This window comes from Papio anubis, chromosome 5 (assembly GCF_008728515.1).
Source record: "Papio anubis isolate 15944 chromosome 5, Panubis1.0, whole genome shotgun sequence".
Lineage (NCBI taxonomy): Eukaryota > Metazoa > Chordata > Mammalia > Primates > Cercopithecidae > Papio > Papio anubis.
This window is the reverse complement of record NC_044980.1, coordinates 77278345-77303392: the sequence shown is the minus strand read 5'-3', so window position 1 is coordinate 77303392 and position 25048 is coordinate 77278345. Positions and strand designations below refer to the sequence as shown.

At 37.1% G+C, this 25048-nt stretch overlaps 1 protein-coding gene across 2 annotated transcripts in view; it reads left to right on the top strand.

The window, feature by feature from the left end:
• Positions 1 to 3739: 3739 nt before the first annotated feature.
• The window catches only part of EDIL3 (EGF like repeats and discoidin domains 3), a 448089-nt gene continuing 426780 nt past the window's right edge, over positions 3740 to 25048 (top strand). Inside the window, exon 1 of one of the 2 annotated variants that reach the window (XM_017959723.3) lies at positions 3740 to 4309. In XM_017959723.3, coding sequence (XP_017815212.1) covers positions 4243 to 4309 — 67 coding nt within the window. In that variant the 5' untranslated portion in view covers positions 3740 to 4242. The remainder of the gene's footprint in view (positions 4310 to 25048) is intronic. The other variant, XM_003899900.5, reaches the window with a different exon arrangement.

Genomic DNA, 25048 nt, shown 5'->3' with positions numbered 1-25048 from the left:
ATTTTAGATATTAAATAAAAAGTTTTGGAAATTCAAAACAAAGTTTTAAAATGCAAAATAATAAACAATCCCATAATTACAAGATAATAAAAAAGACTACATTTAGTGTTATTCGTTGCTTGACAAACTGAAAGATGGACTAAAAACTCTAGGTAATTTAATGGGGATGGGAGATGGGGAGTGAAGAGGATCAGGTATTAAGAAAAATTCTTTTGGAGTTATGTATATTACTATTGTCTTCTTATTTATCAGTATCATTATCTTTCATCATCACTACTGTGTGTCCAGTGCTGGACTAGGCCCTTTTGTGTACTACCACAACCTACCACTATGAGTTTGATACTATTATTATCTTCATTTTACAGATGAGAATACTGAGGTTTGGTGCTTAACAGACTTTAATTTAGTTAAAGGAGTTAGAATGATAGAGACAATATTCCAGCTCAGATATGCCCTGAATCCAATGTATACCTGAATCCAGGTATGCTCCAGAATCCAAATTGATAGTCAATGAGATTAATTTTTTTAAATTGTCTTAGTCAATTTCAGCTGCTATAACAAATTACTGTAGACTGGGTATCTTCAACAATAAACGTTTATTTCTCATAGTTCTGGAGGCTGAGAAGTCCAAGATCAATGTACCAGCAGATCTGGTGTCTGGTAAGGGCCTGCTTCTTGGTTCACAGCTGTCTTCTTACTGTGTCTTCACGTAGCAGAGGGCAGAGAAACATCACCTCCTTGGTGTCTCATCTTATGAGGGAACTAATCCCATTCATGAGGGCTCTTCTTATGGCCCAATGGCCTCCCAAAGGCTCTACATCTAAACATACCACAGTAGGTTCTTAGGCTTCAACAAATGAATTTGGGGGCAGGGGAGGGAGTTGTGCAGGAACATTCAGCCCATAACAAAATCCAGTGAACTTTTTATAGTCTCTTTTTCGTTTTGCTGCTACTTTATTCTGCTTTGTTTTAAAGCTTCATTTTCAAGTTATTTCCGTTGCAGCACTAAATATTTAGTATGCTAACAGGTGTTCTAAGAAAAAGTTTGTCATAGTACAAAAAGGAAAGTCTGCAAAATGCTGGATTAAATATTTTTGAAAAAAATTTTTAACCACAGGACCTTTCAAAGTATTTAATATACTAACATTCACCACAAATCTCTAAGAGTCTGCTTTGATATGCAATGTCTCCCCAAATTATTTTACCATGGCTTTTTTTCTCCCCAGAAGCCTATTAACATCTTAGGGAAAAGGAGGCCTGCAGAAAATAACTTGAGAAGCACTGTCTTTGAGGGATGTACAGATTCATTTTTATAGCTGCTCTTATTAGGAGAAGCTATAAAACTGTAGGCTGGATCACAGTGATTAGCAAAGGTCCCTTAGCACTTTATGTGAGGTAAAAGATTCACAATAGTGTTTCATCCTTTTACTTTTTAAATTTTATTTTATTTTAAATAATTCAATTTCTGCTGTCTTTTAACATCTCTTATATTCCACTTCTGAACAGGCTATGTGTGAGTGCAGTAAGAGTGAAATGAATCCTATCAAGGTAAATTAGGTAAAGTGCCTAGAATCTTCAAAATGAAAGGCTTATTGGTAGATGATCATTATCAATAAGTGGTTAAAAAAAGGGGATGATTATGAATATGGAGCTACGGATTTAAGACTATGTATCGATTTTTGATTGAGTAGAGATATAAAACTGGCAACATCTTTCATAAGTTGTCTATCGGGTAATACAGAATGTCATCTACTGTCCCCGCACCAAGTATTTGGGCATAGAATGTGCATTGTAATGTACTTTTATGCCCACTAGAGTTTTTAAAAACCCTTCTTTAGATTAAAAGAAAGATACATGCTTAGAAACATACACTGTTGGCAAAAATAATTTAACTTCTTAAAATGCTCATTAAGGTCAAATACTATCAAAAAAGTGGAAATAAACAGGGAATAAAATAGAAAACTACACAAAATTCTTAACACACTCCTTTTTTTCCTTAAATATCTCATTACAGAGAGACTGGTTTCCAACTTTACATTTTTAGGATTTAGTACTATCCTTTACCAATAATACCTAAAACTAATATCAGACATCTCATTTCAAAAGTTAAAGTGTACTTTAGGATGAACATGCCACAGGGTGACTGAACACATACTTTGAAAAGGAAGTAATGATGATGCACGTTAATTTATCTTTAAACGATTTATACCCTTTGACAATACTGTCTTTATTCTCTAACATCTGGCTTTTTAGGCATTATAACAGATTGTGTAAATAAATGACCTTCATTCTCTTTAGTTGAGTCTTTAAAATGAACCTCCCGACCAATCAGATCTGAACAACCCTGTTCTTAGTTGTTTTCCCCTTCTTCCTTCCTTCCCTTCCTTCCTTCCTTCCTTCCTTCCTTTCCTTCCTTTCCTTCCTTCCTTCCTTCCTTCCTTCCTTCCTTCCTTCCTTCCTTCCTTCCTTCCTTCCTTTTCCGTCGTTGTTTGTTTGCCAGTGATACAATACCTTAAACCCTGCCTAGCACTATTCAGCATTACGGTTCCATTCACCTTGCATTCTTCATTTCACTTAAAATTTCAAAAGGAAGGTAGAAATCGAAGTTTAAAGGGCTCAAAGAAGCAAATGGAGGTATAGTTCCATGGCTAATTGCACTCTATTATTCTTTTCTTAGTAGATTCACCTTTCAACTCTTTGCCTTCCAGAATGTTTCTCTTTCAATTTCTCTAGCTCTGTGTTTCTGTCTCTCTCCCTACCTCCCTCTCTAGGAGCCAAGAAAAAAAAAAAAAAAAAAAAAAAAAAGCCCTGTTTCATTTTGGTACCTGTAACTGCTGGAATTGGATCCATGTACAGTAAGCAATCTTTCTAACCGAAAAACAGAGAAGAAAGCACAATTGTAAGCCATGAGCTGTATTTTTGGTTCAATCACTTTCATTGCAAAAACCAGTCCATTTATTTTGGCGGATAGAAAGAAAATTTGATCCACCTTATTGATGCTTCAAGAGTCTGTCCCTGCCTTTTATGTTCTTGCACAGTTCCCAAACTCGCCCCACTTCTTCTCTGAAACAGATGTCCTGCCTAACGGGATGCATGTCTCCTACTCACTACCACCCTTTTGCCCTCGTGAACAGATGAGCCCACAACCCTCTCTTCCCAGTCCTGGAGCTGACTAAAATGTAGACAGAACAGCAGAGCAGCCCTGTCTTAGCTGATTAGAGTCTGGTTGATGACTACGTTGCCTTTCCTAAGAAATACGGGGCAATTCACTTTGCAGGGTTCTGTCTCTCATGCAGTTTTGTGCCCCAAGAGCCACTTTTCAAAATCTCTTAACTTCTTTTCCTGGTTATACTGAGAAAGGAAGTTCAGGGGAATCCTTAACGTGGTTAATTATAAAGTCAATGCTGGAATCATCCAAGGGACTCTCGGCAGCAAGGGTGCAGCTCTTAACCCCACAGTCTCCAGCACGTGTGGAGAAGGTACAGGCAATGCAGGAACTTCAGAGGTGGTGGCAGGTGCTAGGTGCTAGGGTGTGGCTGCAGTTGTCTCCCTCTCTCTTACAGCATGAGGAGCTGAAAGAGGAGGGGAGGAGGGAGAAAAGAGGGAGAGAGAGCAAAAGAGAGAGAGAGAGCAAAAGAGAGAGAGAGGAGGGGGAGACCCGGGCAGTGAATAAGAGGGCGGGCGGAGGGCGGGCGGACGCCGGGGGAGTGGGGAGCGCGCCTGCCAGGCTCAGACTCACACGCACGCCGCCTCTGTTTGTACACAGTGCGCTCCCGGCGGCCCGCTCGCTTCCCTCCAGCTCACGCTTCATTGTTCTCCAAGTCAGAAGCCCCGCAGTCGCCGCGCGGAGAACAGCGAGAGCCTAGCGCCCCGTCCGCCCGTCTGCCAGTGGGTCTGCCTGCCCGCGCAGGAGACCCGGGGCGGTCGCGGGAGCCCGGGCCCCGCCCGCAGCGCCTCTGCCGGGACCCACCCGCAGCAGAGGACTGAGCCCGCCGGCAGCTCCCCGCAGCTCACCCACCTCCGCGCGCCAGAGCGCAGGCAAAAGGGGAGGAAAGGTTCCTCTCTTCAGTCACCACTCTCGCCCTCTCCAAGAATTTGTTTAAGAAAGCGCTGCGGAAAGAGAACGTCTTCTGGCATTCTTTAGTAGGGGCGGAGTCTGCTGCTGCCCTGCGGTGCCACCTCGGCTACACTGCCCTCCGCGACGACCTCTGACCAGCCGGGGTCACGTCCGGGAGACAGAATATGAAGTGCTTGGTAGCCGTCTGGCTCTTGGTCGGGGTCAGCCTCTGTGTCCCCCAGTTCGGCAAAGGTGAGGCGTCGGGACCCGGGCCGCTGGGTGAGGGATGGTCTGGGAGTCCCCTGGGAAACGCCGCGCTGGGGGCCGGAGGCGGTCCCTCGGGCGTGCCAAGGGTGGCGAGCGCCGCTGGCGGCGCGGAGGAGGCGTCGAGTCCTGGGTGCCCCGAGAAAGTGCTTGCAAAGTCTGAGCAGAGTGCGCGGAGCCGAGCGGGTAGAAGGGTGCCGGGTACCGGGTGAGATACAGGAAAGAGGAGGACGGTGGGGAGCGGTAGAGGACAACGTCCGCAGGAACCAGCTACTCCGTGGCTCACTCGGCCACTGGGTCTCGGCGCAAACCCTCCCTAGGCAGTGCGGGCGATGTTGACTGCAGACGCCGGGCAGGGCTTTCGTGGGGGCGGGAGTGGGGGAAGCCAGTGAGCCCGGGCGTCAGCTACTTGATGCGGGAAAAGGCTGGGGAGCTGCAGGGCCGTCCGCCCCCGGGTGCGGTGCTCTGGCGCAGGGCCCGGGCTGAGCCGTTCGCAAACCCAGACCGGGCGCTGGGCTTTTTGGCCGCGGGTGAGGTGGAGAGGAGTCTGACAGGTCACTTCGGCTTTCTCCTGCCTCCCCATCCCAGACGCGCAGCATCGATTACAGCAAACCCCAGGAACCCGCCCCTCCTATTCTGACCCCAGGTGCCTGGAGCTTAGCTGCGCACCCCATCCGGGTACCAGTGTTAACTCTTAGTAATGGGGAATAGTGCGGGGCAAGCCACCCCTCGCGTCCCCGCCCAGGAGCGGAAAAGTTGTAAGAGCTTGTAGAGTGATTGATGCCTTCTGTGAATTGCACGAAAAAATAAAAACAGAAAAATAAAAATAAAATTAAATTAAAAAGAAAAGCATTTAAAAGAAAACGCAGGACTTCGACGAGTGTTCTGCTGGGTAGTTTAGGCGACTTCCAGGTCCCCTGCGAGGTGCAGCTTGTCCATACAAACCCTTGCCCTGACCCAGGTCTCGCCGCCGGCCGGGGCTGAAGTTGTCGCCGGAAAAGGGCAGCGGGGGAGGCAGGGTGTGTGGGGAGGCGAGTGGGAGCTGTGCGTGGGGAAGCTGTGCCACTCCTGCGCTCACAGATGCGGGCGGCCCCTTATGAGGGATCCGCGGGTAATAGAATCCTCTGCAGGCAGCTTCAAGTGGAGAGCTGAGTGAACTACAGGGTTTTAAATGCTGTGCCTATAAAAAAGGTAGATGGATTTAAAAATGCGTCGACTCCAATCCACTTGAGATTAGATAGAGTATGAATATTCTGCACCATCCATCCATGCACCTATCCATCTGTTTGACTCACAAGCAAATGGTGGACTCTTGGGCGACAGTTTGCCCAAGAAGCCGGGTGTTGCTGGCCAGATGCCCTCGCAGCTCTGGCAGTAGAGATCCATGACCGCGACTTGCCTGGGCCTCCCTCCGTCCCCCAGAATGTGGTTATTTTCCCCCAGCGTGTAAGCGTGTGTGTAGGTGTGTGCCTCGCCTGCGTTTACAAAGTGCCCTTCCAGTTATCAGGCAGAGGCAGCCCCTCCACTAAAGGTTAAGAAATGGTAATGGTTCCAGTAGTTGCTCGACCGAGTATCCAGCGATATGAAAAAGAGAGTGCTTCCACGGCTGCTGTTTCTCATTTCCCGTCTGGATTTCCTCTGCACTTTGATCTCTTAGCAGGAAGGGAAGGGGGAAGGACTGCAGGCACTCCCCTCTCCTCCCTCTCTTCCCCGCCTACGTTTCCACCCCAAATACGAAAACACACTCATCCACTCACACGCATTGTGTCACCGCCACCACCATACGTCCCCGCTCCGAGGTGGAGGGCGGCGCGGGATGGAGGAGAAGATAGTGCGTCTAGCCTATGTGGCCGCGCTTGCCTGGCTGGGTCTGATTGTCGGAGCCCTGGGGCGCGGCGAGTCCCGGCTCGCTGCAGCCAGGAGCCCTGTCTCCTGAAGATACCTGCGCCGAGGGCGCAGCTTACTTCGCCAGACAAGCCAACCATGGAGATGTTGCCTGGACTCTCCATGCTGATTCTCTTAGACGATGCTCGGGAAGCTGGATACTCCATATTCTTCAGGAGATTTCTCTCTTCCCCCCCTCCCCCCCCCAGCTAGCCTGTGAGGACAGGGGAAAGGCTTTAGGAAAAAGAAACAGACCATTTTGCATTAGCCCTTTCTGTTAAAACTTGCACCTCTCTAATTTTTTTCTCCCTCACCTCTGCAGAAGGCAGAGTACAGCTTCCGTGACAGCTCCAAACAATTAAACTTCGGACAAACTTATTGAAGCCAGTGCTAACACAGAATTTTCCTTGCACTCCTTCCCGCCCCCAATCATTAATCTCATGTCTTTTAGAAATTGGTGTTTTCCCTACGTATGGGTTGCAATTTACTTGCATTAATGCCTGGGATTTGATAAGGATATGTAACTCCTTTTATGAGTCGTCTTTATTTTAAAATTAAACCAATGGATCAGTCAGATTGAATATTTTATTAACTATTAAATTATTCATGGTATGGGTTGCTCTAAAAAATTCAATAACATGCATACAGTTGCAGCAAGCACGTGACATCTTATGCAATCTGTCCCTGTGCCTGCAGTTTGTGCCTGAAGTCTTTAAGCAAATGGCACCGTCTAAAAATGTCTAGACATGTCCTAAATACTATGAATCATTGGCATTTGCATTTTCTTTTTTTAATCAATGGCGATTTTTAGTTAATTCTACATGAGAATAAATTAATACCTGAATAGTCTCACTCCAGATAACAACACTAACCTTTTATGATCAGTATAGTTATATTTATACAGAAATAAGGAGTTTCTTTTATGTTGTTATAATATTATTATTACATATTGATGTCTTCATTGCCTAATTTACCTGATCATTAAATTTTATACTTTAAAAATAAATACTAACTTCAGAGTCAAGGCAAAACATGTAAAAATAATTCTGAAATATCAAATTAAATAAGAATTAAGTGAAAATAAAGTATTCTCATTTGAAAGTTTGCAATAATGCAAAATTTTGGCCACTGTGGTGATACAACACACAATTTTTTCCTCTGGTTCTGAAAAAGTTTTTCTGATTTTTCTGAAATGTTTCCTTAGAATTAAAATGTATTTGGTTTAAACGTATATGGTTTTGGGAAAAGACTTACAATAATTTAAAAAATCAGGAAAAAATTGAGATGGTCTATTTTTCCTTCTTTGATCTTGAAGTTGCAAAGATCTTCAAAACTAGGCAAATGTATTGTACTTCTGAACATTTTTCTAAATTAAAAATGTAATTTTCTCAAATATATTGACATCAATGTTCATATAAATCATGTATTCAAAATCTAGGGTATTTTAAATAAATATTTAATAAAGTTTTCTTTTCTCTCTAGATACATGTGATTTTTTTCTTCTCATAAAATTATAGCAATGTAAAGGGAAGGAATAAGATATGCATGACTAAAATAAAGTAGCATGGCTACTCAATACCATTACAAAATATAAGCTTGACAGTTTTTAAATTAGTAGTACCAGCTATTAATTTTATTAATTTTAAGATAAAGTTTTAATTGGGTAAACCTTTTCATTTTTGAAAGATTTTGCACAATGGGATGAACTGTATATGTTATCATTTGTCTACAATTTTTTAAAACTTGCCCCCTTTGAGAGTTTCTTGAAGCCTAAAAAAGTAATTCTGATAATTGTTGTTTACTGCACACACTTGCAGGTGCAATAGCTTTGAGTGAGATTATGATGTAATAGGGTCATTTTATCTCTGTCAAAGAAACAGTGCAGGCTTCAGAACTCAGGTTTTTTTGCAAATTTTGCAAATTTTGCAAATATGTGTTTAGTGTTATGGCTTCTATCATAGTTAGTCATTTACTCCTTATTTGCTAAGTAGGTTGAAAATTAACATTATTATTTTAAAAAGCAGAAAACCAAAGCTAAGCCATTCCTATTATTATTTTTAAGGAAGATGCGTAGCATCTTCCTTCGATGTTCTATGGTTATAGACTATATAAATATTCCTCTAAAATGATTTCTTCATTTTTGTAATGTTGTTTGCTTAATCAAAGCAAACATGCATTTCTAGACAGAGTCAAATGGCTGCCAATGTGAAGTAATTATTAAAATGTTTCTCAGGTTTCCTATGTAATACAGCAATAATTTAAGTACTACAAATACTTAAACTGAATGTATTACCACTTGTCACTGAAAATACCCCTAAAAATCTTTGATTTGAGCAAGTTGTTGAAGGGAAAAGTAGACTAGAATCAACTGTGCCCTCACCAGCAGGTGTCAGGATAATCAACGAAGATCTTTTAAAGAAAAAATAAATAAATAAATAAAAAGGAAAAATAAAAGAAGTAAAGTCATAAATGTGAATCTGCAGATCCACGTAAAGTAACTTTCTACTCTCTATGAAACTAATGTTATCAGTTAGTTTTCAGCGCTTCTCTGAAAAAGAAAAAAAGAGGGCGTTGTAAGGTAGAATCCTTCTACCATAAGATTTTAACTTGGAAACACAGACATTCAAGTGCACACTTAGGTTGAACTACTACTTTTGAGGGAGTCTTCTGAGTACCTTCCAAGGAAAAACACGGAGAGCTATGAGGTGTTTGTAGTAAAACAATTATTAAAGAAATTTATACCATCCTTTCTAAGCTTATTCTTCATATGAACTGTAAGTTTTATAAATAGAAATTCTGTTGTATTGATTTACACAGACATATACGCTCAACTGTTTATTCCTGTGCATCTATTGCACTGGAAAGAGATGAGTGCTTTTATTTACTTTTTTTGTCATTATGGTAAAGTGTATGTTTTTTAGATCTTGCAAGATTCTACATAAAACAAGTCATGTGGCCAAAAGAGACAAATGTCATGATAAATGAAGCTTTGTTATACCCCATTTCAGCCAGTTATTAATTTTTATATATGTGCCTCATCTGTATTAACTGCTATCAGGGACTTGAACTAATTTATTTTGATTTCAATTGACTTTTCACTGATAACTTTTAGTTCTAGCATCTGCTGATGTAGTCCTCAAAACTATGTTATAGATTCACCATTACACCCTTTTCAGGAGTTTTTTATACAGTCACTGACATTGTGCCAAACAGTCGGTTTCCAGTGGCATTCTTTCTGTGTCAGAGTTCTCCTAAGATAAAAATTTATCTCTCCTTCATTCCATCTCTTTCTCCTCTTCTCCCCTCCTCCCTCATTTCCTTGGTATATGGCAAATAGGACACAACATCTACTGTAAAATTGGTAATGATATTTTGTCATCATTAAAAGATCGCAAATCTTTGAAACATTGTGAAACTTGTAACTTACCTTTTTGTGAGGAAAGACAAGGAAGATGATAATGTCAAGCCTCTGCCTACCAAATCTGAAGTTTAAAACATAAGTGAAAATAAATTGGGATCTAAATTATGGAGCAACTCAGGATTTTACACCTTGATTTGATCACACTGTCCTGCCTAAAGCTATCAAGTATACAGTAATTTATATCCACTCCACTTGTGGAGAAGCCGCTTGCCTTGAAGCTTCGTCCACATATAACATAGCTGAGAATCTAGGAGAATCAGAGACTTCTGACCACAAAAATAGATGTCATATTTAGGTCTTAGGTCATGTATCATAGAAAAGCTTATTTCTCTTGGCTTTCAAGTTTCTGGGCACTCTATAAACTGAATCCAGAAAGTAAAAAGCATATGTGGTAATAGGTCAGGCTTAATCAGAGCAGTAAAACATGCCAACTTTTAGACAAAGAGGAGACTCGAATAGTATATGTAAAAACAGTGATACTTTGTAGTACCAAAAACTGGGTACCTGCAGTTGGGGGGTAGAAGGTGGGGGGTGGTAAGGGTGTCACCATATAAGAGAATGCAATAACTGGTGCTAATGTTGGTTTTGCATCCTAGAGAAAGCCTCATTGCAAGATATTCAACATTTTGGGGGTGCAAATGCAGTTAAATGTACACATTATTAAAAAATACGGTTTGGTCAAAAATGTTTGCAAGCTTGAAAACCTGCTTAATGATGAAATAGCTAGGTATCTGAACAATGTAGTTATTTAGGACTTTTCCCTTTGTGTCAGATAAAATGTTGGTATTTTTAAATTATTTTATCCTAAGGTAATAAAGTTTTACAAGACACAAAACTCAATTTTGTAGAAAAGAAGCAGACCTTATAATGTAGATAAAATGTCCTGCAGTTATTTGGTTATATTTTAGAAAATGTGCTGGTTATTTTGTTTTAAAATATGCATTATTATAGTGACAGTAACTGTGTAGGAATTGTTCGGATTTATAGTGTGTGACTTAGAATGCAGGATTTAAGTACAAGAATTTAGGTGAAGGCTTTTTAAGCACTAAAGCACTTTTGAATGTGATTGTTACTATGGAGAAAGAAGATTGACTTAGCTTTGCCTTTTCTCTTTTCTAAAACAGGCTTGTATCAAAATGATTGATCTCTTAAAATAAGTTAATATGATATAATATTTTATAAATGGGAAGACCAAGGTTTTAATCTCCTGTTAGAGGCTATGTGCTTGATTTGAAGATGATAATCTCTAAATGGGGTTAGGCCACCATGCATTCCTTAAGGTTTGTGCTTGGTATTTGACAAAGCGGTATATTTTGGGAATGCAAAATAATCCTTTAAATCCTCTCTTGTACTTTAGGTCAGGGGAACCATTTCGATTTTACTGATACTGGGGATTATATGAGGTCAGCCAGGATGAAATGGGCTCATGACACAAGCAGAAAAGTCCAAAACAATTGAGTGGAAACATTGGAGAATGTATTTTATTTGAAATAAATGGATAAATCCCTATCCATAATGTAGAGTTGTCACCCCACCCCAGGCCTGAGCCTTAGGTCTGTGCTCACAACTCTGCTGCACTCTTTTTTTTTTTTAAATCACATTTTCTTTCCAAATGCTATATGAACTCTCATTTTAACTATGCTATTTTTTCTGTTTATTTATCTTTCTATAGTTTAACTTCTGTATTATAAACCCTAACTTTTTTGGAATGTTGTTTACAGACAAACAAAAACCAAATTACCATTCACAGTGCTTTAGTGTTTATATGCCAAGTTCTTGTTTCATGTTTTGTGCTTTCTACAGAGCTAGGGCTTAGAATAGTACCAGGCAAAACAAACAAGAAAACCCAAACAGACACTTAATATAAATTGAATTGAATGTAGCTACCCACCCCCATCAGTTTGCCTGCAAAAGTACTTGCACATTTTAAATAGCAGTATGTCTCTTATATATAAAAATAGGTCAAAGTAGTTTCAGGAACTTTAAAAGCTTTGTTTCTCACTTTCTTACATAACTATTCCTTATAATGTGTATTGTAGAATGAGCCTACTTCGAAAAAATTTCTCAACAGTCCTGAAAAAGCATTGTTGATAATATAATATTCAAGTGCAGGCAGGATATAAAGTACTTAACTGTGTTTGTTATGAACCTTCAATTAAAAGAAAAGCTGCTTCCAAGTGATTGTTCCCTTTTTTAGGTGCAAGGTTCTGACACTTCTAAGTTTAATTTTGGCCTAGAAACAGTTATTTTTCAGGCATCATTCTGTGTTTTTTCTTTCTTTCTTTCTTTTTTTTTTTTTTTTTTTTGCTTTCTTTTAATCGCTTAAGGACCACCACCATGTCAGCATTAAGAGTCTTAGATAAGTTAACAAGGTGCATCCATTCTAATATCTTTCAAGTCTAACATGCATTGACTGCATACGATGTGCTCCATTGTTCTAATTATCATCTTTAATTCTCAAAATTGTTGAGGCAGGTACCATTATTATTGAAATATAAATGAGAAAATGGAGATATAGAGTGGTTAAATAACTTCCCAAGATCATAGAGCTACTAAGTAGCATGTTAAAATTAGGATCTATAGCTTGTCCTCTTCACTATTACAGGATGCTCTGTATCAATGAGTGACACATCTTGTATATCATGGAGATATTTTGTTAAATGATTTTATTATTTGTAAAACACACACATTTTGCCTAACCATTATTTAACTAGTAGTTATTTTAGAAGGATTAAATTATACTTATTCTCTTGGGACAATAATTTAAAATTTTCAAATTTAGGTTGGTAAAGTGTAAAGTTCTTTTTTTCACATTCAGAAATGAAGGAGTATGCTCATTCCTTTGGTCAGAAAGTGTAACTGTATTAGAATGCATCATTGGTAAGAATAGTGAAGATGGAAAGAAGATGAGCACTTGGGAAGTGGTCTGAAATATATTTTCTTTAAATCTTGCCATTCAGTTTGATTTCAGCGTGATTTTTTGATTTATTTTAATTTTCTAGGATTTCATTTCTCCTCTACATTGTTTCATTGCTATTCAATGTGATGTGTAGGAGCGTGCTTTCTCTGTAATTTTCAGATACATCATATAGTACAAAGTGACTTTAGAGGTTAACAAGGTTTTTATTTCTCCTAGTGTAATGAAGATATTTAATTTGCCTTACTTCTCATGCTCATTTAATTTTATTTCCACATAACCCCATTAAGAAGTTTTAGCCAAACAAAAGCACCAAATAGTTTCAAACCACATCAATTAGAACTTTTTTTTATGGTTTATGTGAAGAATTATTCAACCAAAATATGGTTTATTTAAAAAATAAAACCTCAGACTGGATTAATTTTAAGTATTTTACAAAATAATGAGAATTATGCTGTATTAATCCATTTTCACACTGCTATAAAGAAATACCCGAAGGCCAGGCGCAGTGGCGCACACCTGTAATCCCAGCACTTTGGGAGATTGAAGCGGGCGGATCATGAGGTCAAGAGATCGAGACCATCCTGGCCAACATGATGAAACCCTTTTTCTACTAAAAATACAAAAATTAGCTGGGCGTTGTGGTGTGCGCCCTTAGTCCCAGCTACTCAGGAGGCTGAGGCAGGAGAATTGCTTGAACCTGGGAGGCGGAGGTTGCAGTGACCGAGATCATGCCACTGCACTTCAGCCTGGTGACAGAGTCTCAAAAAAAAACAAAACAACAACAACAACAAATAAACCCCACAAATACCCAAGATTGGGTTATTTATAAAGGAAAGAGGTTTAATGGACTCACAGTTCCACATGGCTGGAGAGGCCTCAGGAATTTACAATCATGGTGGAAGACGAAGGGGAAACAAGAACCTTCTTCACATGGCAGCGAGAGAGAGAATAATGAAGGAGGAACTTCCAAACACTTATAAAACCATCTAATCTCCTGAGAACTTACTCACTATTCAAGAATAGCATGGAGGAAACCCCCCCATGATTCAGTCACCTCCCTCCCTGGACACTTGGGGATTACACGTCCCTCCCTCAACATATGGAGATTGCAATTCGGGATGATATTTGGGTGGGGACACAGAGCCAAACCATATCATATGCCGTCTAATATGAGCTCATCCTCATCATTTTCTTCCTTGGCATATCTGTAAATTGTTTAACAGTTGAAATGTACCTCCACATGCATTATTATATTTTTTCCTCCAAAATAATAAAACAGTGGTTAACAATTCATAAGCATTTTCCACTTTAGAAAACATAAGTATTTTCCACTTTAAGAAACATTTCTACTTTAGGGAACATAAGCACAGAAGATATTCTTAATCTAATTTAACAGATAAGGACTTGAGATTCAAAAAAGTCATATGACCTGGAATTGAAGGAGTGAGTAGTTTCAATTTGAATCTATATGTTCTGATTCCAACTTATTTTTTACTCCTTTCTCCTGTACTACTTTACTTGAGGTAATTATAGTTGTGCCTTTTATTTTTTTTTCAGTTTTTGGACTCGAGATGAAAAGGAGAGGTTGGCATACTGCTTGCTTTTTCAAAAACTTTTTCAAATTGCTTCTCAACATTAACACTTTCTTTCCATTAGCACGTAGCACTTTCTTTCCCCTTTGGAGCCCGTTACTAACCTTCATAACATGTTTTATTTCCTCAGTGGCTTCAGAACCTTGTTTCTTCTCCATCATTCGTCCCCTTAAAAACTTTCACATATGAGCTTGTAGCCCTTTTAACATTCTGATATTAAACTTCCTGGAAGATACCAACATTAATGATTTCCATCTCTATTTTTCAGTATCTACTAGCAATGCTATTTATTAGGTTTTCACATCACATGAAATTACTCGGCTACCAGTACTTTAAATTTCTCAGAGTTTCTGTCTCTTACCAGAATTTTCTGCCTTTTACCTTTCCTCACCCTTCATTCCTACTGACCCTACTCTTGGTCACTACTCTAATTTCTAATCCTTCTTGTGTCTTTTTCCCAACCTGGCCTCTGTGGTTATGCATTTCTAGAAGTATTTAACCACTTACAAATTTCTCTATTGATTACACCCATTTTTGCTTTATCTGGATGATTTCAACATTTTTGCTTTATGAAATCTTGAACTAAGATAATTTCTAAAGTCTTTTATCCCTCTCTGGCACTAAGAAAATGAGTACTATCAAAACGTGATGGCATCTATAGATCCTAGTAGGGCTGAAAGATTGAATTGGGGTTTTAAAGGGAATGAATAAGAAGACAGGAAGTGACGATTGGAGGAAGAAGATTTTGGAGATATTGTAATAATTCCAATGTAATTAAAATTTTGGTAATTATAAACATGAGAGTATGGCTATAGAAGTTATGTTTCAGGAAGGGTAGAAGACATGATGATTGGAAGAAAATTGGCAATGAATGGCCAGGTGTTGGAAAAAATCATCTCTGTGGTTATTAAAATCACAAAATATTGTGCCCCAAGAAATGTTGGGGAGGATGACAGCAAACCAAAACCAGGAATCTTTAAGGAATAAGGGGGTGTAGTTCAGAGATCTGGAGTACTTATACTAAGAAATGGTAGAGTAGCAAAGATGACATGAAATTAAAACTGGGTGTTTTTAGAGAGAGAGGAGGGAATATGTTCTGGACGTGGCCTGGAGCAGCAAAGGAACTGGTACCACATGTTCAGACCCAGAAGTGATATGAGAAACAGTATCCAGTTAAGAGGGCTGCAAGGTAAGCAGTGTCTTGGAGGAGAGCCGATTTACTCTAAGCAGATGACAGATATATAATTGCCTAGTCTCAGGCATTATTCTCTTTGACAGTCTTCATCCTATAGCTTTTGACACATTACACTCTTAATAATAATGGATAGGTCTCACTAAGAGCAATGCTTTTAAGTACATATGTGTTAATATATGTGTTCATAGAAACATCTCTTTTAAAACCCACAGCAACCTAAGGGGTTATTATTATCCCTGTTGACAGATGAGGATATGGACTGAGAATAGAATAAGTAATCAGCACTCAAAACTAGGTCTTATAGATCCAAATCAAGGAATCTTTTCACTGTAGCACACTTACAGAGAAAAGCCCCAAATCCACGGAAGAATTCCTTCTAAATTTAAAACACAGCTGGGGGATAGGAAGATATCTGCAGTTGTTCCCTGACCTACTTTATCTTGTTCAGATGGCTCTCTACGTATTTTGAGGTCTGCATAGTTTAGGTTACTAGGAATGTCTAATATGTCTGCTTGGCGGTTTTAATTCTTACCCATCCTTGGGTCATTTGTCCAAATGTTCTTACTGTAAAGCAATTAACATTACCAGGGGAATAGTTTCGTCTCTCCTTTTAATATACTCATAATTGTGTACCTTGTACACAAAGTTCTTTTTTTCCCTCAAATCTACATGTTTCAAATATTTGTAAACCATAATGTTCCTTTTTTACTCTCTGACATGCTGAAGTCATACATATTTTTTCCTTTAATCTGTCCTTGTAAACCACTCCTTTCATCATTTTAGTTGTTTCATTTGGAATCCATCCAAGTAGCCTACATATTTATTCAACAGGCTTGCCAAAAACTCAACAGAGAATTCTAAGGATGTGCTTCTCTAAAATACTGCCACATACATTAGTCTGTATTTTTTAATTTTTGAAGCTACATTCTGAATTTGTAATCTTTAAATTAACATTAAATCTCAAACTGAGATAGTTTCTAAAGTTCTTTTCGCATCGCTGGCACTAATAAAATGAGTACTATCAAAAAGTGATGGGATCCATAGATTGTGGTTGGACTGAAAGGATGAACTGGGGTTCCAAAGGGAATGAATAAGAAGACAGGAAGTGATGGTTTATTGTTTAATTTATTGTTTTGCTAGTTAGTTTTTTCTGTCAGGCCACACATTTTCAAATGATATGTAAGTAGAATGTATATCATTTTTCATAATTGTATGCTGCTTTTCCCTTCACTGGAATTAACTTATTTTTTTTCACTCTGCATTCAGTATAATTGTTATTACTATTATATGAGGTATGCTTTCCCCTCATAGATATGGAGTAACCTAATTTCATTTCTTACACATAATATTATTATGCTATTTATTGTTATTTTGTATCATGTACATATGTGCTAAATAATAATGCAACACACAAATTTCTGTCCTTAGCTTTTTTATTTCATATTGGTGGGGGGTCTTTAAGTATTCATGATCTTGAAATTATCATTTCTCTCTCTCTCTATTTATATACATTATATATATATATACTTCTTATCTATATGTATCACCTTCTATATGTTGCAGATTTTCTGTTTCTAACTCATCCCTCAACTTAAACTGTACAGCCTGGAGAATCTCTCTCTGGTCATCTTATCCAAGTAACTCATGCTCACATACATCCACATCATATTTCCCTGTTACTATTCTATCACTGCATCATAATTAAATATATTTAGCACTTTTCAAAAATTATAGTTGTATAATCATTCATTTGCTCATTTATTTTTTATCTTATTTCCAATAGACTGTAAGCTTGATGAAGGCAGGAAGAATATCTCTGTTCCTTAGTGTGTATCCAGCTCCAAACATGCTACCTTACATTTAGTAGGCACTCAATTAATATTTATTTTCTGACTTTATGTATGCATGCATGAAAAAACAACTGTGCTGGTATATAAATCTTTTTATGGTTAAAAATGTGTTCCTTTGATAGACTCATTAAGTTATTTAATAAATTGTTATCTACTTGATGCACTGATGCATTGACTTGTGAATCATGGTACAAATGATACATTATTATAAAACAGTAAATACTTTTGTAGTGGCAAACTCTAAGAGCTGAATAAATAAATGACCTACTGTTTCCATAGCTGTCTGATTTATACACAGTTTAAAAGGAAGATTCAGATTTTATCTGTGGTTACCAAATTACAATAAAATAGTTTTAATACTATATGGGAGCTAGACAGTAAACTTTTATTTATTTATTTTATTAGCCAGGTTTGACAGGAAAAGTATGTGCAACAAAACAAAGTACTCAGTGGTGTTTTAAACTATCATATGAAGGAGCTGCAGGTAGCCCTCTGATCTACTAATTGCCCCAGTGCCCTGATGGTCCCTCCCATCAGCTTCACCAGCAGTAACTTTCCTCCAAGCATAACTTCTTTCCCTCCTCCCACCATGCAGTCACACCTGCTCAAATCAGAAGTACTTGGCAGAGAGGAAGAGACAACACCTGGGAACTGTGTCTGCCTAGGAGCTGAGAACCTTCTAAACAGATCTGTTTAGAGTTGTTTGTGTAATGACAGTCTGTATGTCACTGCAAACTGCTGTTTATTCCCCTTTAGGCAACTGTATTTCTACCTTTCTTAAATGCCTCAATAGTTCTAAAACAATTTATATGTTTGTTACCCTGGTAATTGTGCGATTTCCACTTCTAGTCTGAAAAGTCTCAAATAGACATATCTTTCTAAAAAGGTATAGAGTGGAAAAAGGTGTGTAAAATAAAAACTGTAAAATCTAATACTTTGCTCCGGTTTATGTGATAAGAAAACGCTTTTGGCAATTATTGTTGTTTGGTTTGGGGAAAGGCAGTTAATTTCTAGTCTTTGTTTTAAAATTTCAATTATTTTGTAAACTATAAGCAAGTATACACTCATTGATGAAAAGGTATAATGGTGACATATTGATGTCTGTATTTTGAGACTTGTTTAGATAAACAAGTGTCTTTAAGTATATGTTTAACCATAAAATGGATCATATCATACAGGGTTTGGGGGTTTAATTTTCAATGTAATTATTATGGTAAAATGCACATAACATGAAATTTACCATGTCAATCATGTTTTTAGGTGTACAGTTTAGTGATATTAAATACATTTATAATGTTGTTCAACGATTGACCATCCATCTCCATAACTCTTTTTATCTTGTAATGGAGAAACCCCATCCGTAGTCATTAAACAATAATTCCCCATTTCTCCCTCTTCCCAGCACCTGACAACCACCATCCTACTTTTCGTTTCTATGATTTTGACTACTCTAAGTCTCTAAGTACCTCATGTAAGTGGAATCATACCATATTTGTGAGACTGGCTTATTTCACTTAGCATAATATCTTCAAGGTTCATTTGTTTTGTAGCATATGTTAGAATGTTCATCCCTTTCAAGACAAAATAGAATTCCTTTGTGTATGTATGTATGTATGTGTATGTTGTGTTGTCCTTCCTTTTTAAGGCAAAATCATACAGTATTCCTTTGTGTAGGTATGTATATATGTATGCATATGTTGTGTGTGTATGTTTATATGTGTGTATATGTGTATGTATGTGTTTATATGTTTATTTATAATATGTATGTATATATTCTAAGTTTTTGCTATTGTGAATAATGCTGCTATGAACATGGCTTTACAAGTATCCCTTTCAGAGTCTGTTTTCAATTTTTTTGTTATATACTCAGAAATGTAGTTGTTGTATTCTATGGTAATTCTATTTTTAATATTTGGAGGAACTTTTGTACTGTTTTTCACAGCAGCTATAGCATTCTACATCCCCATTAAGAGGGCACATACTCTACAACTCTTTTTATTTTATGCTTTTTAGGTTTTTATTTTTTATTTTTAGTAGTCATCTTAATGGGTGTAAAATGGTATCTCATTTTAGTTTTGATTTGCATTTTCCCAACTATTAGTGGTGTTGAACATCTTTTCATGTGTTTATTGGCCATTTGTATATCTTCTATGGGAAAACATCTGTTCAATTCCTTTGCCCATTTTGAATCAAGTTGTTTTTGTTATTGTTGAGTTTTAAAGTTCTCTATATATCCTGGTTATTAATTCCTTATCAGATATGCTTTGCAAATTTTTTTTTTCTCATTCTGGGGGTTGCCTTTTTATTCTATGGTAGTGTATTTTGATATACAAAATTTTTTAATATTTATAAATCCAATTTGCTTATTTTTTCTTTTGTTGCCTGTGCCTTTGGTGTCATATCAAATAAATCATTGCCAAATCTAATGTTGTGAAAATTTTACCCTATTTTGTCTTCTCAGAGTTTTGAAGTTTTAGGTCTTAGAATTAGATTTGATCTGTTTTCAGTTAATTTTTGTATACGATGTAGGTAAGTGCTCAGCTTCATTCTTTTGTATATGTATATTCAGTTCTACCAGCAACATTTATTGAAGAACCTGTCCTTTCTCCATTGACAATCCATATTGAATGACTTTGGCACGCTTGTCAAAAATCCTCTCACCATATATGTGAAAGTTTTATTCTGAGCTCTCTATTCTATTCCATTTGTTTCTGTGTCTCTGTTCATGTCAGACCACACTGTTTTGATTACTGTAGCATTGCAATAAGTTTTAAAATACAGAAGTGTGAGTCCTCCAGATTGGTTCTTCTTTTTCAAGATTTCATATGATCTTAGGATGGTCTTTTTTATTTTTTGTAAAAAAAAATCCTCGAAAGTTTCAAGCCCTCAACAGATTCCACAGTTTCAAAATAGTTACATTAGACAAATTCTGCCAGTGCAATTGTTGCCTAGGTAGGGAGGCAGATTCTTGGTGCTTTCTACTTCAGAATCTTCCAGGAATCCTTTTACCTTATAGTTGTACTTATTCAACAACGTTATATTAAGTTCAGATAGACAGATGTAAGAAGTGTTTTGAGTGCTAAAATTACAATGATCAAAAAGCTGAAAATCTTTTCTCACATAGAGCTTATATTGTAATGGAGAGAAATCAGAAAATAAGTAAATTATCTGGTTGGTTGAAAGGATGTGGTAGGAATTTTTAGATAGAGTCTTACTCCGTCATCTAGGGCTGTAGTGCGCTGGCACCATCTCAGCTCACTGAAACGTCCACCTCCTGGATTGAAGCGATTCTCATGCCTCAGCCTCCCAGCAGCTGAGATTACAGGCATGGGCCACCATGCCCAGCAAATTTTTTGTATTCTTGGTAGAAACAGGGTTTCACCATGTTGGCCAGGCTAGTCTTGTATTCCTGACCATAAGTGATCTGCCCACTTCAGCCTCCCAAAGTGCTGGGATTACAGGCATGAGACACCGCGCCTGGCTCAGATTCCCTTTTTATATTGAGTGCTGAGATTCAGTCTCATTGCTCAAAAATATTAAGGAAGTGAGGTATTGCAAATATGTTTTCTCACATTTTATTTGCCTTTATATTGCACTTATTATGTTTGTTTAAAGTTGCTAAAGTTGGCTGCAATGAGCTGTGATCACACCACTGCATTCCAGCTTGGGAGGTGACAGAGCGAGACCCTGTCTCAAAAAAAAAAAAAAAAAAGTCATTAAATTTAAAACAGACTTATTTATAAAATATGCCTGTGTTTCCCCTTATGATTTCTGCTGTTGGCATTATATTTAAGTGTATAAGAAATGCTATTTGTTTTTCCTGCCAAATGGTTATCTGTGCTTCCCCACGACTTAAAACAACTGTTAGAAAAAGAAACATGTATTATACACTGAGTACTATGATATAATTTGCATATTTTCAGGGACTTATTTAGTAAGCTACTTCTCTATTAGTGTGTCAGTAGTACTTGGTTTTAACTATTGTATTTTGTTATTGTCATGTGCGTCCCTGTGAAGAGACCACCAAACAGGCTTTGTGTGAACAATAAAGCTTTTTAATCACCTGGGAGCAGGCGGGCTGAGTCCAAAAAGAGAGTCAGTGAAGGGAGATAAGGGTGGGGCCGTTTTATAGGATTTGGGTAGGTAAAGGAAAATTACAGTCAAAGGGGGGTTGTTCTGTGGTGGGCAGGAGTGGGGGAGCTTTTTGAGCCAAGATGAACCAGGAAAAGGAATTTCACAAGATAATATCATCGCTTAAGGCAAGGACTGGCCATTTTCACTTCTTTTGTGGTAGAATGTCATCAGTTAAGGCGGGGCAGGGCATTTGCACTTCTTTTGTGATTCTTCAGTTACTTCAGGCCACCTGGGCGTATATGTGCAAGTCACAGGGGATGCGATGGCTTGGCTTGGACTCAGAGGCCTGGCAGTTATATGTCTGTGCCATTGTGAATAATTATTTAAAATATATCTGAATATAATTTGCTAATATTTTTGTTGGGACATTTGCATCTATTTTCAAAAACAACATGTTATGCTAACTTTATTAAGCTTGGTATTGGAAAAAATGTCAGATGGGTAGAATTACTTGGGGAGGTTTTCTTCCCTGAAACGCTTTAAATACTGCATAAGTTTTCTGTTCCTTAAGTTTTGAAATAACTCATTTACAAGCAGTCTGATCTGTTTGGTGGGTACTTTTGTGAATACTGTTTCTAGAGTCTTTCATAATTAGTAGAATACTTTCTTGTTATCCCTTTTCTGTTTTTGATAATTTATCATTTCTGATACAATAGAACATTTTAACAATGTTTTCTAAATTATTAGCACATATTATGTGTAGCATTAAAATGTTCACAGAGAGTTACATATTTATAGAATAATGTGAAAGAAAAATGTACAAAGCAGATCATAGAAATCTATATAGAGGATGGTAATTATGAAGTAAAGAAGTAAGCATTAGACAAAGTAAAGCTCCTAGGTTTCAAGAGTCAGGATTTTCTGCTTCAACAGATTACTAACTTTGGTTTTCTCATATGTAAAATGGGGATAACAATAGGGCCTGACTTGTAAGGTTATTATGAGGGTTTAATAGAGGCTATGTGTGTAGAACCGTATCTGTGGCCCATGATGGATGTGATGATGATCATAATGATGATGATGACAGTGATGGTGGTGATGGTGGTGCTGGTGGCGACAGTATAGTATCTCCAGTGCTGTAGCACACTGCTTGGTACACATTCTGATTTTAGAAAAATTATTGGTAAATAAACTGTTGTTTTTCTTTATTTTATTATATATATATATATTTTTACTTTTTGGCATAATTCTTATCAAAAAGACTTCAGTCTTTGAGCTATAACTTTCTGACATATTGGTGTATTTGTGTTGGTTAAGAGAAAGATTTTTCTAATCAGATAGACTAGGAATTGGATCCTGGATGAAACATTTACTTGCCCTGATACCTTTTAGAGGCTATATACATAGCCCGTCTCCTCATTCCTTGAGTGTGGATAAAGCAATAGTAATCTAATAGAGCTGTTGTAGACATTAAAAGATATAACCCATGTAATGTGCTTACAAATGCTGGTATAATACAGGTCCTCAATACATGTCAGGTATTATTATTTTCTTAATTGTGGTCTAGCTGTTAAAAGGGGACAGTTATTCTGAGACATAATCCAAAAAGAATAGTATAGGCAAGGTATAGGAACCTGGAATGTTCTGAAAAATTCGCTGATCCACAAAGGTTAGCAATCTAGAATTGATGTGATATATATTTTTATTATGTTTCTGACTTTAAATTATTGCATTTTGGGAGTACTTAACTGTAATAGAATATTAATGTCCCCTAAGTCACCAAGTGCTCTTTGCTTTCTTTTTACTCTTTCCACCTAGATGTGGTTACTTTTCTTTCTGAAGATAGACTATAAGTTTTGTCTTGATTTATAACTTATAACAGAAACTACTAAAATATCTTAAGTTGTTTTTATTTTACATTTTGCTTTAGAGGTCTTAATCGTAAATGTGGTATAAAAGGAAGATTTTTTAAAGGTAGAACTCAGGATGTTAAAATGAAAAATAATTGAAATACGTTCTTGTTTTAGACCTAAGTTTCTATGCAATAGGACTAGATTTTAAAATGAAGGTGGCCATGAGCATGACAGTTTTTTATAATCTACTAGTTCATGACTGGTTGTTTCTGTGGTCAGTACTTAGTATTCAGAAAACTCTTTACTACTTCCTATCTTTTAGCAGTTCAAATTTATTAAATATCATATATACCTAAAAAATGAATAAGAAATAAGTGCATATTGCACTTAGGATTTTAATATACAATAATTGTTGGCATTTTAAATAATTTATTTTTGCCACCTCCTCCTCTCAAAACAAGCAAACAACAACCCTCAAAACCCAATACTTTCCATTAAGAGAAGCTATTTAAGTTAAATATAAAACATAAATATACAAACATGTTTTAAGGAATGGTATAACACTCTGTGGTTTCCCAAAGACCAGACTGAAAATATATATGAGATTAATTAAGTGGTTTGGATGAATTAAAAAATAGATATTAAAGGTTCGGGGTAGAAAATTGCTAGGCCAATTTGTATCAGTTTGTATTTCCAAAGTAACAACATTTATCACTAAAATTAACCTGTTGCAGGATTTCATAGGAAATTTACATAGTGTGAGATTTTCATGTATATATAGCATATTAATTATTTTTAAATAAAGTCATAATTTAAAACATTCTTTGGGGTACTATATAAATGGCTCCATAAAAGAACAATTGTAATGTGCAGATTTAGGATTATCTTCTCATTTTAAGGTCAGCTGATTAGAAGTCTTAACTGTATCTGCAAATCCCTTTTGCCATGTAAGGGATGAAGTTCATGGAGATCTGAATGCTACCTACTGCAATTGTTTATATACACAATCTCATGTAGGTATAGGTTTGTATAACTCTGCATCTGTAGTATATATCTGTACAACAATTTCCAAAGCAATATGAATCAGGTTAGGTATCAAAAGACAATTTTGGCTATAACAAGTACCTGCCTTGTGACTGGGCAAATTCTGAATTCCAAGCCTCAATTCCCATATTCGGCAAAAATAGAGACCGTAGCTTCTACACGACTTGTTTTTTTGGCATATGTAACGATCAAAATAAAAATGAAGCAATATACAGGAAATGATTTCAGAACCTGAAAACTGCCTTACATTGTCTGTTTTGGTTGTAGCTTCAAAATCTTAATTTGTCTTTTATACCTTTATAGAATCAGGCAAAATTGGAAGTGGTGACAATTTCACTTTTTCTATAATCTTCTGTTGGTTGTGTTTGTATATTTTACTGTACATATTAAGATGTCATGAAAACTCTTGATGACAATTATTTTGAAAGTGAACAGAAACACACTAAAAATTGATGACAAATCTGATATATAGATAGTCAGTGATGTGTGAGAACCGAAGTGATGATCAAAATATGAACAGTCCTATATATTAAAATGAGTATATTTATATCCGATGTCCCCATATTTCCCTGATTTCTCCCATTGTTTTCACCTCCAGTTGATATCTAGAAGTTGTTGGCTTAGAAAATTATTTTTTGTCCATACAAATTTAGACAGTTAAGAAGTTAGTCACTCACCATCATGAAAAAATTGTCACCTCTAAAAGAATAAGGCATCTTCTCTCTTGCTATGTTTCTGTGACCCAAAATTTCAGCTTTTTCTGGTTCCAATGCCAGTTTACAAAAATTAGATTAACTTAAATTTCCCTTAAAACAGTATCAGTTGCACTATTTAAAAAGTTTTAGCCAATATTATGGAATTGTTTTTAGAAAATCACGTTTGATTTTGTTTCTA